We start from the raw sequence: 16,457 nt of genomic DNA on the forward strand, positions 1-16,457 counted from the left end.
CAATCCACTGGATCAATTAACAGAGCAGGGGAAATATGATCAAAATATCAGAAAACGTTTGTGTGTAAGACTAAAAACCAACTTCACTGACTGTGCCACATGCTGGTGAATGACCTAAAACATAAATAATAGGGTTGTCAGTGCTGAATGTTCTGATTCAGATTACGGGTGAGTGTCCTGAAATTGCAGCAGCAAATACCAAGATTTTGATTTACACACACACACACACACACACACACACACACACACACACACACTTGTGACTGCACACATATGTTAGAGGTTAAAATGTGACCTGGTACTCCCAGTGCAGAAAAACTCTCATATAGTCCATATCAGACAAATTCTCATATAATCCAGATCTGGATACAACACACAATCAGGATGGGGTCGTGCCAAGAGTGCACCTCCCCTGATATCACTGGAAGATGCCCCAATGTGCTTTCAGGGTGTCCCTTAATCACTTGAGGGAGTATTCTGAATTTCCCCTTTACATGCAGGAAATTTCAAGGGAGATGCAGACGCAGACTAGGGGTGTGCAATTCGATGCAACCCCAAATCAATTTGGGTTGAATCAGGGGTAATTTGCAATTGTGACCCTGAATTGAATCACCCTCAAATTAGAGGGTGCAATTTGGGGTCAAAGTGAACGACCCTGATTCGACCTGAATTGATTTGGTTTTTTTAAACACCATTTTGAGGCCCATTTTTCTGGGGAAATGGGCCTTAAAATGGCACTTCCCCCCACCCCGAGGAGAGCTGGTCTACCAATTGGAATCGGCAGGTAGACCAGCCCTCCACGCCAGAATCTGCACATCAGCCCACCTCAGAGGACTGGTCTACTTGGGTATACCAGTCCTCTGAGGTGGGCAGATGCGCAAAGTCCAAAGTGGAGGACTGGTCTACCCGCTGAATCCAGTTGGTAGACCAGCGTTCCTGGGGGGAAGCGCCATTTTAAGGCCTGTTTTTCTCAGAAAAATGGTCCTCAAAATGGCGGTTGAATCACTCGAATCAATTTGAGTGATTTGAGATTGATTCATCAAGGCAGCCAGCCAAAATGGCTGTTTTTGACACATAAATTCAAGTCCTTGTAATTCGATTTGAGCTTGAATCGTACAAATTGATTCGTGTACACCCCTAGCACAGACCCAGAGAGGTATGTAGGAGTTGTCTATCTAACTACTTGTCACCAGCGGTGGCATGAAGTGGCTGCTGAGGCCCTGTGTCAATGCCTGCAGCTTGGGTAAGAAAGGCATATGAGGCACAAGGCAGGGATACTGTTCCTGAGGCTAAGCAGCAGCAGGAAAGGCAGTGAACAGGGTCACTGAAGCGAAAAGCTGTAGTGGATACCAGAGGCACATAGGAACAGCAACTCAAGGACAGGTTTTGCAAGGAGCTTCCAAGTTGAGTTTTTGCCATGTCTGGTGCAACTGAAGGGGTGATTTAGGACTAGGAAGCTCCTCCCATTCCTGGATTTAGCCTGGTCTTGATCCGAGGTCTTACTCCAGAACAGTGTTCATTGCTGAATCATGGTCAGTGTCAGAGGCTCCAGCAAGATCAGCTTTTTCTCCTCCTCAGCTGAGCCTTCTTTGGAGTGCAGGTCTGGCTGGGTTCTCCTGACACTCTATTGGCATTGTTATGGCATCTTTCTCTGACCTTGATACATTAACTGTTCTAAGCGTGTGGATGTGTACTCTTTCTTTCTTTCTTTCTTTGCTTGTTTTGTTTTCTGTGTTAAGCTACTGAAAGAAAAAGAATCATAGAAACATAGGAAACTGCCATTTACTGAGTCAGACCATTGGTCTATCTAGCTCAGTATTGTCTACACAGACTGGCAGCAGTTTCTCCAAGGTTGCAGGCAGGAATCTCTCTCAGCCCTTTCCTGGAGCAACGTACTGTATGCTTTGGTAGTTTGTTGGTTCAATAAAAAAATCTTGTCCTATCAAAAATCTTGTCCTATCCTGGAGATGCCAAGGAGGGAACTTGGAACCTAGATGCTCTTCCCAGAGCAGCCCCATCCCCTAAGGCAGGGATTCTCAACCTTGGGTCCCCAGATGTTGTTGGACTTCAACTCCCATAATCCCCAGCCCCAGTGGCCTTTGGTTGGGGATTATGGGAGTTGAAGTCCAACAACATCTGGGGACCCAAGGTTGAGAACCTCTGCCCTTAGGGGAATATCTTACAGTGCTCACACATCAAGTCTCCCATTCATATGCAACCAGGGTGAACCCTGCTTAGCTAAGGGGACAAGTCATGCTTACTACCACAAGACCAGTTTTCCGCTATACAACAGTATACAAATCTTGAAGTGCAACTAAATTTAAGACAGTGACTGAAGTATCCACTGCTATTGTGGGCAAATATTCTTGGTCCTAATCCTTAAACTAGAGGCTTAATAAAGCTATGAATTGTGTTAGCTCAACACTTTCCAACAGAGGGTTGGTACAGCATTCTACATTTAGGAAGCTTAATTCATTCATTCATTCATTCAAATGTAAACTGTTTGAGAACATTTGTAGGAAAACAGTCTATAAATGTCAGGGCATGATGGCCGTAGGTGGGGAGAACTTAGAAGCACTTAACCCGGGTGCTGGTCAAGTCTAGCCAAGGGTGCTTGTCAGCCATCTTGCTTGTCAGCCCCAATTGGGGATGCAGGTGGGGTGGCTGCATCTTGGCTGGCTACAGCGGCCTGGTCAGGACAAAGGAGCGCTGACCTGGTCTTGTGAGACTTGGGAATGGGATCTTGGATTGGTCCAAGCAAGACTTGTGGGAGATGTGAGGGACTATTTAAAAGCAAGCAGGCCAGTGATGAGGGGCTGTCTCTGCTGACGAAGGCCGAGCTTGCCTGGCCTGAGGAATCGAAACATGGAGGGCAAGAGAAAGGGTTAAAGGTGCCAAAACTGCCCCTCTCTGGCAGAATTACATCTTCCCCTGCAACCCAAGAGTGATCGCCTGGAACCCCAGGTGACCGAAAGGCTTGACAGAATAGTGTAGTGTAGTGTGTACTTTGGGTACTGGGTCATGTCCTTGGGTGAGTAGGCAGCAATTTCTTCTGCTCTAATGGATGCAACAATAAATGTGGCAGCCTGTTTTCAGGCTCTTCCAGGCTCTTGTTTGCCTGGTTGCATGAAGAAGTCCATAATAGTTTCATTGTGGTGGGATTGTCTGAGATTGTCTAAATAATTGGCGCTTCAGTGAAGTAGTCATTTCTGCAGTAAACACCTTAGAACTTTTCCATATTTTGACACATTGTTCCCTTTTTGAATTTGGGCTGTGGCTTGAATGAAGGGCTGGCCAATGAGAAGTTATGGAAAGGATGCCTAGAGATGCTACACTGTGTTGATGCTGCTGGGCTAAGCGTATTCCCTCCACTAAGGCTATGAGGACATCAGTTCCTGGGTCAGAAGAAGATACAATCATTGAACGGTCCTCCTGGCTGTATTCTTTAAATGAGGAAGGGATTGTCCCATCTTTTGACCCAGGCACTGATGTGCTTATAGCCTTAGTGGAGGAAATATACTTAGCCCAGCAGCATCAAGACAACACAGTATAAAAGTCCTCAGAGGACATTTGTTTTTAAAGCTTTGAGAGATGCCACCAAACCCCAAGAGATGAACAGTTTGTTGTAAGAGTAAGCTGTGAATTAAAAGGCCACTGGCATATTAATTAGAACATCTTTAAGCAACATATTTGTTTGTAAGTCAAAATTGTTGCTCAAAAGTAATTCCCACTGAGTCTAAATGGATTTGTTCCTGTTCCCTGATAAGTGTGTTTATGATTGCAGCAGTGCATCACAAACATAAGCATATTTATTAAGTAGTATTTTCCCCTTTATTTTAGATCATTTTTGTCTTATCTTTCCAGTTAGAGATAGCTTAAGGCGGTTCATACAAAAGAATAAAAACAGCACACTAGCCTCAATTACAAGAAAGTAAAATAACAAAATAAAATTACACTGCATAAAAACAAAATCAAAGTGACCAATGTGAGAGCCAACAACAACTAACTAAAGACCTGACTAATACAAACAGGTGTTCAGCAGTTGTTGTATGACAGACAAACCGGAAGCCAAGATAATCTCCCAGGACAGGGAGTTCCACATCTTGGGGTGGGGGTGGGTGGGCTATAAGGCTCTCTCTCTCATATCACCACCCAATTGTACTTCAGAAAGGGCTTACCCGAGGAGATTCACCACAGCCACCTGGCCAAAAAGGTGGATTCTAAAAGTCAGATTCTCTCATATTTAGCTGGCGGGGGGCGGGGGGGCTGTCCCTGTACAGACCCAGCACAGTATCCCTCCAGTGGCTGTTACTGTAGTAGTCGTAGTAGCAGTAGCAGCAGTAGTAGTAGAAAGTGGAGGCACTTGGAGAAGACCTTTTCAGATGTCTCAATGTGCAAGGAGGAGCAAGGGGGAGGGGAATGAAATAATCTCACTGAGTATAATGGGCCTTACCTCCAAATACATGTACACAAGATTGCATCCCTAGCATCATGTGTGATCTGGGTAGCATCATGTGCCACCCAGCATCATGTTTGATTCTTGTGCTAATTGATTTGGAGGACCTGTTCAGCATGTGCATAGTGGCTTGGGCTGGATGGGGGCCAGCATGCAGAATGGTCAGGATGAAGCCCTTCTACCTATTCTTTGGTGAGAATACACAAGGAATTCTCAAAAGACTTGTGGGTTTGTGTCACCTCAATAAGAAGAGCTTTAAAATGAGCAAATACAAATGTAAATAGCTTTAAAATACTCTTAGCTTGTGCAATGTATGGATGCAACCAGAGGCATTTGTATTACACATTATACATTTGTATTAAACATAATAAATAGATGAAATAAAACACAGACTGGCATGTATTCAGGATGGTGTGGTAGTACAAGTAGCTTCAAACAGATACAATTTAGATAAGAGTGGTTTAAAAAAAATTTTTTTTTACAAATGCCAAATTATCTTGACTCAATTACACATTTCGTCAGGGGGAAAAAAGCCAGCTCTCAGGCACTAGTTAGGAGCAGCATAAAGGCAAAATACAGTGCTGCTTATAACTAAAATTCGATAAAATCTCCCAGTCTAAAGGAAGGGACAAAACTCATTACAGATAAGGCATTTCCCTCAGAACGCCTCTCCCGGATTGCTTTTTATTTAAACGCATGGGCTAAAAAGGAAATCGCTCCCTCCTATCTCGCTAGGGATCAGCCTAGCCTCTGGGCTCTGCTTCACTCTGATCACAGCTATAGGTTCCTTTTAACCTCTCCGCCGCTGCTCAGATCGCAATGCCGGGATCTTCTAAAACGTGATGTCTGTTTAAAAGAAACAAAAATCCAATCAACCCTATATTCAGACGCCTATGACTGACTGAGCATATGTCTACATTATTTTATGATGCTTGATCGGATTAGAGCTGTTTAGTTAAAGCACGTCGCGATGCTAGCTATTGTATTTCACTCGTTAGAGAGGCCCCGGCGCTAAATGGATCGATATTGCTTTAAGCCCCCCTGCTGTCAGGAAATTGAAAAAATGTGCAGCCGTCCTGATTTTGCAAAGGGGCTGGGAATGAACCCGCGGGTTTTTCCGGGCAGAAAGTGTGTGTGCGCGCGCGCGCTGTGTAGAACAGGGTGCTCATTTGCTGTGAGACAGAAAGTGTGTGTGCGAGAGCGAGCAGTAGGAGAGAGTGAGAAAAAAAAGCATCTATGTGTGAAAGAGAGAATGCTCTTAAGTACGTAAAAGTGTGCATATGTGCCTGCAGAGTTCAGACATTATACAAATTCGAGGGGGGAAATCCGTGCACCGGAGCACTTGCATATACATGTGACACAGAAGGGGTGTGCGTGAGAGAGATTTTGTGTTTCTCTTTACTAGGTTACATGAGAAGCAAGGAATGTGTATATACCACAGAATCATGCATACGTACATGTTCAGGTAGGAGATGAATGCGAAAGGAAATCTTTAGTAGTAAATATTTTTAAATATTCTGTAAGTAGAGTGTGTGTAGAAATAGGCTGTCCATGTCCACTCCAGGCGGATGATCCACGGGGAGAGAGAATTCCTCTGTGTCTCCCGCGCAGAATGCATGTGAGTGAAGCTCTCCAGCAGAGTCCCATCCATGCGACACAGAGGGAACGTAAAGAAAAAAGGCTGGGTCTGTTTATATTCCAGAAAGTCTGTGTGCGCTGATCCACCGCACAATGAACACGGCATGTATCTATGTTCAGTTCAGTGGAGAGGTATTACGGGTGTGTGAAGAGTGTGTTAAGTGTGCATCTTGTTCAAAGGGGCGTATATGAGAGCTTAGGCACACACGTGTGAATGCTGAAACAAATCCCAGGGTTCCCCCTTGAAGAGGAGGGGCTGGTGTAGTATACAGAAAATGTCTCTGTGTGTGTGTGTGAGTGTAAAAGAACAGATGTCTATGTATAAGCATACATACAGAGCAGCCTCTCCTCCAGTACGCTCTCTCCCTCCACTTCTGCCGGATTGCCCGTGGTGTGTATGGATGTGAGAGAAAGGCACGCTGCACGCGTGCGCTGCCGCTTTAAGAGCCTCGAGTGCGCGCAAAGCCAGACTCCCCCCACTTTTTCCCCCCTTGCGCGCCCCCGCCTCCTCTCCTCTCCTCACCCTCTCTCGCTCCCTTCCGCTCCCTCTCCCTCTCCGCTTTAAAGTCTCAGCCAGGATCCAGGCTCACATGTTACTTCCTGTATGGAAGAATGGAAAGCGTCCAGCAGCTCCTGCCTGACTGTTCCTCGCCAGCTTTCCCCGGAGCCCCAACTTCCAGCAGCGGGATGGACTGAAAGCCGCTTTGGGCAGCCCTACTCTTTGCCGCTGCTAGGAGTCCTCGGTCGCTTGGGCTGGGGAGAGGATTTCGCTGCTGTTGCCGCCGCCACTGCTCTTATTGCTGTTTGCAAGAATGCCTTTTTCCCTCTGGCCTTGCAAGGAGCTGCCCGCATGAAGAGGAAAGGAGAGTCCGAGCCTAGCCGAGGCGCTCTTTATCCTCCACCGATTCCCGGCGCCGTCGCTGCTGTTTTTGCGGGCTAGAGTGAAGTTGTGAGCTCTCGGCTCCCCCACTCCCCCAGCGCTCGCTCTCCAGGCCTGGAGCGGGGCTTCTGCTCCTCTGCTGAACTCTGGGACTCCTTCTCTTTGCACACACGCCGAGATCCAGGGGACAACTCTGGGGAGGAGAGAGAGGGAGGCTGTGCACGCGCCGATTTAGTCTTATTTTCTAAATAGGGGGAGGCATTATTTTTTCTCCAACAAAAAATTCTCCCTCTTCTCTTTGTTTCGAGCTAAAAGGCAGGAAAGTCTGCAACTTTTGTAATTTTTCAACAAGTCCCCCCCCCCGCCCGTGTGTGGAATCCTCCTAATTTTTTTTTTAAATATACTTAAAGAGAACCCCTCTGCTTTTTCGATGTGCGGCTTTGGACATGCGGAGGCTACTGCAACCGTGTTGCTGGATCTTTTTCTTGAAAATCACCATCTCCGTGCTCCATTACGTGGTGTGTTTCCCCGGTGAGTGGAAATCTTAATATGGGATGGATTTAGGCTTGGAGAGCGGGGTGAAGCAGCGCTAAGGAGACTCGCAGCTCTCTCTTCCCTTGTGTGTGTCTCTCCCCCTCCGCCCTGCTTTTTACGTGTCCGTACAATTCGCCCCCCGCCCAGTTTATGGTAGAGAAGGACAGATGCTTGTAGCCCTAGAGAGGGGAAAGGGTTATTTTTCTTTTTTCCTCCTTAAATCTGCTCCATCGTCTTCCTCATTCGGAAGGAAGGCGTGTGTGGCATGAAGCTTGTGCCGCTTAGTGGAAATCATTTTTTTGTCTTGAGACTCTGGAGATAATGAGGAGGCTGATTCCTGGGGATGCAGTAGAGCATCCTTTCTGGACCGGGGAGATTTTGGGAATTGTGGGTGGAGGAGGAGGAAAGAACCACTAGAGCGAGAATGTAAACCGCCGCCCCCCCCCCCCCCGCCTTAACACTCTGCACAACTTCTCACATATCTGCACATTTGCTGTCTCTGGGCTGCCCCGTTTCTTTGCATACTCCAGCCCTTCATCCGTTCTATCCTTGTGGCAATCAATGGGCGAGAGCCGAGCATCCCTCCTGTGGTGCGAAGCGTGTAGTAGTAGGATCCCATCCATCCCTGAATGAGTGAGTGTGATTGTGCCCGCCGGTTCCCGGCTTCCTCAGCCTAGACTGTGTGTGTATGGTGTACTCCGGCGCATAAGTGTATGTATTAGGACCACCACTTTATACCTTCTGCTGACGCCTATCACCTCACCTTATCTCTGCCCTTTTAGCAGCCACATGGAACCCCCCCCTTCACCAACTGCTCAGTGCCTGGTGAGCTGAAGGTTTTAGGGGGCAGAACCCCCTCGGATCCCCTAACTTGAGGTTTGAGTCTCTCCACAGCACTTCTGTAATCGCCTTTTTCTGAGAAGGGAAGATATTGGGAATCTCTTCTCTCCCTCTCCCCCCCACCCCCAGCCTTTCCCTCGCCCTGCCAAGCTCTCGGATTTGGCGCAGTGCTTCCCTAGGCAGAGCCGGGGCATCACAGGATATGAATGCCAGCAGGTGTGTGTGTTTTGGGGGAGAGGTTGAGCACCTCTACTGCATGCCAGGCTATGTGTGCACAGGCAGACACTCCAGTGATGCTGTTTAGGTGGGGAATAATATCTACCACCCATTTGACAGGAATACCTGTTCTGATATTAACAGGAAGCCCCCTCTCATTTATTTCGACCCTCTTTACTCCTTTTTGCCTCCACCTGCAGCAGTTCTGCACACCCCTGGCCATGAGAGGCTTGGATAGTGTCACATCACTGACCTTGATAGACAAGATCAGATCCAGCTTCAGGGGGAGAGGAAGTGGGGATGCTGAGCTTATACGCGGTGTCCAGTGTTTGAGCAGGGTGAATGATGGAGACTACTGGCTTGAAATCTCGCTTCTTGCCTTGCCTTCTCCTAGCAGGTCTGGGAGCTGGGCATAGCCAAAATAATTCCCAGGCTGCTGGGCGTTTACTTGAGTCTGCTGCTTCACAACATACTGTGTTAATTTGCGGGTGGGGGAGAGACTGTCAACCTTTGCTTACCCTCTTTGGACATAGTGAAATATTGGTTAAAAGCAATGTTCTCTACGAGTTGCAAAACACAACAAACTTGTTCCTCCCCCACCTTTTTTTTAATAGCCTGGAGCGGAGCAAAGTTAAACATGTCAGTGAAGCTTTGTGAGGGGGGGAGTTTACCCCACCCCCACTCCCCTCATATACAGTAACATGGAAGGCCAGTAGAGGCACTGCTGAGCTTCTGTCTCTTCTGGATTCTATTCAACATAGATCCCCAAAGTCTCCCAACATATGTGCACAGATCTCCTGATAAGAGCTATTCTTAAACTTACAATTAACCCATCCCTGTTTTACAGAAGGTAGGACATTATTGTCTGCTCCCGTCACTTGTTTTTAATTTTTTCAGTATCATATTGGCTACCGCAGCTGGGAAGATGCCCAGAGCTTAACCATGTATTCCTAACCAAGTGTATAAAATGCCCATGTATGCAGTTCTGTAGAAAATGTTTCCAGTCCCTCTTTTTCATGGGTAGCTGAATCTGTCTTCTACAACAGCATCATGTTTCTAATTTTATTTTTATATCTCCAATTATATAATTATATAATAGCCTGCTCGACATGGTTTTTAAAGAATATTTTTCAGATAGGCAGGACTGTCTTGGAAACTGATGTGAAACACAGCCCTTGGAAATAAGTCTCTGAGTTCAGTGGTACTTGCTCCATATGTGTTTAGGATTGTACTCAGTTCTATGCATGGTTACTCTAGAGTTAAATGAATCTTTTATGTAGTAAGTGTGTTTAGGATTTCAGCCAGCAGTACAAATTCAGTTAAGGAAACCTCATAATCAATGGATGTTGCTTGCATCCGCACCTTTCCCCCATTAATATCTTCTTCAGACTTCACATGTATCTTCCTCTCCATGCTGTGGGTTGGTTTATTAGGCTTTTGATCATTTTTATTAGTGCCTCTTTATAGCTATGATTAAATGAAGAAAGCTTTGTGGCATTGACCTTTTTGATACGTTTCCCCCCAAAAAATCTTGGATCACTTTATAGGTTGAAATAAAAGTTTGGAGGTGAGGGAGAGGTTTTAAAAACCAAAAGATCAAAATCATACACCCATAAAAACAGTTTGGTCATATCTGAATTGTCTCCTCTTCCTGCAGCTCTTTCAGACAAAGAAGGGATTTCAATTCAAACAGAGGGTTAAAACTTCTATCTGTTTGAAATTCTGCAGCTCTTGAGAAGAAACATTTATCTTCTTTGTATTGATTTCTTCTCGATTTCATTCTTCCAAGTGAAGCCTTTCTTTCTGATTCTGATGTATATTGTACAGTAATTACATCTAGAAGGCAGGCTATGGGAACACTTGAAGAAAACAAGCACTGATGTAAGTTTAATATGACACGATTGTAAGAGTTGTGAATTTATATCAGTGGAATTTGAACTAGATACACCTATGCATTACAGATACTACAGATCTGTTCTGCTTGCCTTCATGTCCAAGGTCCAACCTGTAAGATGTACAGTCAAATGGCACTGAATGGCAATAATATGTATAGAAGGGATCTGTTTAAGTGGGAAACTTGACACTAGATATCGGCATACACTTGTTCAAAGGCAAATAGTAACTTATAAAGAATTGTGGTGGATATCAGTTGGGAAAAGGGCCATAGTTGAGTAGTAGAGCACATCGTTTTCATGCAGAAGATCTTAGATTCCATCCATCCTTCAGTTGTGGGTTTGGAAAAAAGCTCTACTTGAGACTTGGGTTTGGAGGGTTGCTACTAGTCAGTAGGATATCTAATACTGGGTTAGGCGGACCAGTGAATGACTTTGCACAAGGCTATAGTATGATGTTCATGGTGCCTATACTACATATGTTGCTGTGTTGCTCTTTTTCTTCAAATAAAGAGATCGTACGGTGTTTTAGAACAGCAAAACAAATAAGGATTCTCTGCATGCCATCCCAGGGTCCCCAGACTTGGCTGCCACGTTTACTGTGGCAAGCATCTCCACCTCTCTGGCAAGTCTGATGAGCCCCAAGCCACCTCTGAAGCTGAGGAGGAAGGTATTGCACCTTCCCAGCAGTCATGGTATGATTTGGAGAACCACTGAAGCTGAAAGTGATGTTAGAGGGGAGATGCTTTCTCTCTTCCAACCTGGAGGGACAGCATCATGGGAACTGTATGAACACAGGAAGCTGTCTTATACCAAGTCAGACCATTTGTCCATCTAGCTCAGTATTGTCTACACAGACTGGCAGCAGCTTCTCTAAGATTAGATAGGAGTCTCTCTCAGCCCTATCTTGGGGATGCCAGGGAGGGAATGTGCAGCCTTCTGCATGCAAGTGTTCTTCCCAGAGTGGCTCCACCCCCTGTAAACTTGGGCTGGCTACCAAGGCCAGCCAAAATGTGTAAACCATCCCTATTGAGACCTGGTGCAAGAGGAATAGAAGAGGCAGGAACACTCCAGGGATCATCTTGTGGGGAAAGTAAAAGTAGGACAACTGCAGATGCTCACAACATAGTGGTTGGAGTGTTTGACTAGGACCTGGGAGACCGGAGTCCAAATCCACATTCATCCATGTAACTCACTGAATCATTCTGGGCCAGCCACTTATCTGAAGAAAAGTGGAATAGGAACTCCCTGCTGTTTAGCTACTGGCATGAGGTCTCTTTCAATTCTGATCTTTGAACAAACTGAAATGCAAACTAGAAAAGCAAATCAGACCAAATGATAGGTCATATGAAACTGGCTTATATCGAGTCAGGCTATGGGTCCATCTAGCTCAGTATTGTCTCCTGGCTGGCAGCAGCTCTCCAGAATTTCAGACAAGAATTTCCAGCCTTGTCTGCATATTGATTGTGATATTTTACTCTTGATGAGGCTCTGTGAGATCTAGGAGAGTGCAAAAATCCTCTGTCCTAAAATGATCCTGTTAAGATTCCCTCAATATTAATTCTGGCTTTAAAGCCCGTCCTGAAGTTTGTTTCAGCTTTTCTGATTGAGTGGAAGGGATGTACATCCCTCTTGCCAGACAACTGCTGTGCCTAGGCTTCCTCTAGCACTCAGTAAAACCTAACAAAGTATCACTGAAATCAAGAAGTCTTACAAATGCATGATAAGGTGCAAAACAGCAGCTATGGGAAATGTAGATACAATGTGGGCAGGAGTGATAGCAAGGTGTTTGAAGCTATTTGCGGGATGAGAAATACAGACATTTGGTAAATAATCAATGCCTTGTGTTGGGGAAGAACTGGCTCCAGGCAACCATACTCTAATAGTAAGTCTAAGGGGTTGTTCACTGACCACACAGGCAGTGTGTGTGTGTCTGAATGACAGGGTCCAACCTATGTTCCCTCAGACAACTGCTCTGAGCCCTGGCGGCATGTAAGTCACTCATCCTCACGGCCAGTGCAGACAGGAGCAGTGCAGATGATTCTCTCCGCTGCTCCCGGCAGCACTGGTAAACAGAGGCCAGGACCAAGCACAATTCACTGGGGGATTCCTCCAGGGGACGGAAGTTCTAGACACCTGTCTCTGTGTTGGCACACACGATGCCAGAGCTGAAGTTAAGGGCACACTTGCACCCTTAACCTTGGCTAAGAGCTGGGCTGCGGCACTTGGTTTTGCATTGCAGTACCGCCAGGATCCGTGCAGATTCTGGCGGTTCTCATGGGCAGCCAAGCCCAGGTTGGGCTGCTCATGAGAATGGTCTCTATGTATGTGCAACTGAAATAATTCATAGTCTCCCTGTTTACCCGTTTACCCGTGGTGAATTCTAGGTTGCCTGCCCCTTAGGACAGAGTCCTCTTGAACACTATAAAGCATCATTCATATACCGAAAGCTTTATAAAACCTCATTCGCCTAAAAGACTAACATGGGCATGTATTAGCCTGAAAGCTCATTTTGGAGAGTGGGTGGAGACTAGGAACTTATTTGTAAGGTTTAAATGTGACCAGTGACTTGTACCATTTGGACCGCTAAATTGTACTTACAACAAAAGATATTTTGCATGTTGCATGGATAGTATACTGATCACCTCTTCCTTGATGTACATTCCTAGTTGTATAGCATAGGCCTTAACAAATTTAAATTTTATCTGGGAGCCGCAAAGTTTGGGAGCCAGACAGTGGGCACTTGGCAAAATTACTAGACTTAGTTACTGACATGGGGGGGTGAGGGTGGTATATGGGCTTCTCTTTATCCCCTTTACAAGTAACATACTTAAATGAGAAACAGGGCTGCCTGGAACAAATAAGGATTTCGTGAAATAATGCTACCTATGAATATCCTGTCACAGATACACTTTTGATCAGGAGATATGTGCCTGCTGAGAAAGTATACCTTATCTCAGCTTAGGCATATCCTCTCCAAGCAAAATGAATGCCTGTGGTATTAGAGGAGGGTAATCGAAGGATAGTTCAGACAAGTAAAGAAAGGTGAGATTCGTTTCATCTCTCATGTATCTTTATTTGTCATTTAACAAACAAAATAAATGTTGGCATTAGGTCAAATTACGTAAGAAAAAGTATGCAGTTCAAGCACTGATGTGATGTTAAGGTACAAAACGTTAAGAAGAGGCTTTCAATTTCATATATCAAAAGAACTTAAAATCTTCCAAACAAAAATCTGTTCTTCTCAGAGGACTTGCTAAAGAAAAGCTTGCAAAGTTGACTTCTCCATCCCAGATGTCTTCAAACCTGCTTCAGTATCCACTCAAGGTTTTTCCCCTTCTTTCCTCAATATACTGTTGCAGGCTTTAGTTAAAAGATTTTTCACCCCCTTCTTAATTCAAAACAAGTCAGGTGCAGATGATTTAATTTTGATTAGGATGGCACAAGTGATGGCCGTGCACAGAGTGCAGCAAGAAGTGCTGCTCTCAGCAAAAAGGATGTACAAAATGGTTCCTCTTAGATCTGCTTTTAGCTTCTTTTGGTCATTTGAAAGCAAACCACCACCAAACATACCTCAAATATGGATGTGATATGTGACAATCGTAGCCTAGGTGCGACAGTTCTGGGGATGATGGCTCTTAGTTTCTCTCTGCTTACGTAAATTTACTCATAGTTGGCATTTCTTTTAAGGAAGCAGCTTGATGTACAATAGCTTTTACCATTAAGTGAATGAATACGGACAGTCTTCTCTGATATATTGCGTGATTGTATTCAGAGCTGTCAAGAGTAGTTCACAAAGCTGCAGTGGAACTTGAATACCTGCTGTCCTGAAAATAACTGTGTGCTGTCCTTTGTCTAGTTAAGTGTACTTAGACCCCTCTGAAATCGGTGAAACTTAAGAGCAGGCTGCTGGAGAATATTGCAAACATTATGAATTATTAACCAACATATGTCTAATTTGGATACACCCTCCTCTTAAACAAGGATACATTTTCTTTGCAGGAACTTTGATAGCTGTCTAATAGTGTTCTATAACTGTATTGGGTGCCATAGGCTTAAGTGCCTAGCTTAACTTTGTGCTGGATTGTGACTTGGGGTTTGTACACATGTATATTCATTTTTAAAGCGGTATTTATCGGGCTAGCACTATAAACCACTTGAAAAATATTTTTCCCCCTCTTGGGATTTCTTGTCGGATTGCTTTGGATCATGAAATAGATGTTCAGAGTCAGATTTAATAATGCAAAATTATACTAAATTGAGATAATGTATAGTTTAATGTTCTCATTGTAGCAGTAAGTTTTTAAAGACACGATTTTACACTTTGATGTTGGCTTCTGTACATAAAATACTCAAATATTGTGGATATTTTAACAATTCTTTCATTCCTTGTTGAGTGCTCTTGTGAGCTACTTACATGTCTGCTGTAATGTGTTTGAAACTTCTGTAATGTGCTTGTTTAGGTATTTCTCTTCTGCACATGTGTGTTTTGTTTATGTAGCTGTTATCTTTTAGAAAATAGAGAATGTACAGGAGAGGGCCCTCCAAGACCTTGAGTTAGTCCTATGGTTTATGGAGATGACACATCTTACATTTTAATGACGGCTGTACTTTTGAATTACTCCCCACCACCACCCCACCCCCAGTGTACTTTATATTTCCGGAAGTGTCTAATGAAGTCCTTGCAGATTAAGAATGTCAAATATCTCTTCTCTTTCCCAGGCAGTAGCAGATGAGCTGGCTAGCAGGCTTCAGAGGGAAAAGCAGAGGGAAGAGTTCTGATATCCACAAGCAGGTTTACAGAAGCTGGTTTTGCAGTTAATGATGCCAGGATGTAGCTTTTGAAACGTTAAGCAGTCTTGGAAGCTGGGTATCTTAGCAAATGCAGTGAGAGTGATTTAAGAGAGCGAGGGAGGGGGAAAGAGAGAATTCCAGCACATCCAAAGGCGGAATGAAAGAGTTGCCAGTTTGAGGGGAAAATGGAGCATGAGATGCGCAGCTGAGTACTGGTGATAGAGTTTCCATATTATGTGCCTTAAATTTGTAGAGCCTCTTATATTTAAATCAGTGGGGCTTATTTAATGGCTTGCAGTGAGTAGGATTTGTTATTTGAGGATGCTCTTGTCTGATGCGTTACCTTTTTTTTTGAGGGGGTAGCGTTTAATGGCAATAAGCTGAGAAAGATAGCTTTTGACTACAGATTGGGAAAATGCAAGCTTTTTAAAAAATTAAGCATTTGCATAAGTAATCTAGCACCATTTCTCGTGGCATGACCATTATCCTCTGCTACGGATTTTGAATTCTTGATGTAATATTCTGGCTGGAACAAACAGAAATGCTAAAGAAGTTGTGAAGTTCCCTGGGAGGAAAGAAATTAACATCAGTGAGCTTGTTGTGCATTGTCTGCTAAACTTCAGAAATGCTTACTGTCTGTCAGATGTTTGGAGTAGGATTTGGGATGTTTGTATTTCCTTATGCATTTTTAAAAACTGCTGCTTTGCTGAGTTTTTTAAACTGAAATCACACAACTTGTAATCTTGTTCTTTGTGTTCAGTTATGAAAAACGTTTTCTTTAAGAAGCCACATGTTATGATCAGAGTCCCACTTAGTCTGCTGATGGCGTTGGGAAATCATGTTAGCTCTGATTTAAGTGCTCTGTAGCTATACTTAAAAGGGCTGCAAAGTAATAGTCTGCACTATCTTAGCAAAATATAGATAACAAAATGCTAGACGTCTGGTCATCTGTGTGCCTAGCAATGGCCATATAAACTCTGCTGGCAATTGAGGTCAGCTGATGAGAGCTTGATAAAGACCGTGCTTCATGGGAGATTTTAGCCTAGTTCAGACGTGTAGTACATGTGTGCAGGTGTTGGTACACATGCATTCCAAACATCTGGCAAAGCATAAGCATTTCTGAAGTTTGGCTGACAATGCACATGTCTTTGTGTACATGGGTTCGTTTTAAAAGTGAGTGTAGGTACAGTCTCCCTCAAATGCAGGT

At 44.4% G+C, this 16,457-nt stretch overlaps 1 protein-coding gene across 4 annotated transcripts in view; it reads left to right on the forward strand.

Moving 5' to 3' along the window:
• Positions 1 to 6,589: 6,589 nt before the first annotated feature.
• The window catches only part of PTPRG (protein tyrosine phosphatase receptor type G), a 799,529-nt gene continuing 789,661 nt past the window's right edge, over positions 6,590 to 16,457 (forward strand). For 3 of the 4 annotated variants that reach the window (XM_053287905.1, XM_053287902.1, XM_053287906.1), the window contains exon 1: positions 6,590 to 7,505. Coding sequence is in view for 3 of the 4 variants with exons in the window: in XM_053287902.1 (XP_053143877.1) it covers positions 7,421 to 7,505 (85 nt within the window). In the remaining variant the exon portion in view is untranslated. The remainder of the gene's footprint in view (positions 7,506 to 16,457) is intronic. The other variant, XM_053287907.1, reaches the window with a different exon arrangement.

Source organism: Hemicordylus capensis, chromosome 2 (assembly GCF_027244095.1).
Source record: "Hemicordylus capensis ecotype Gifberg chromosome 2, rHemCap1.1.pri, whole genome shotgun sequence".
In the NCBI taxonomy this organism is placed as follows: Eukaryota; Metazoa; Chordata; class Lepidosauria; order Squamata; family Cordylidae; genus Hemicordylus; species Hemicordylus capensis.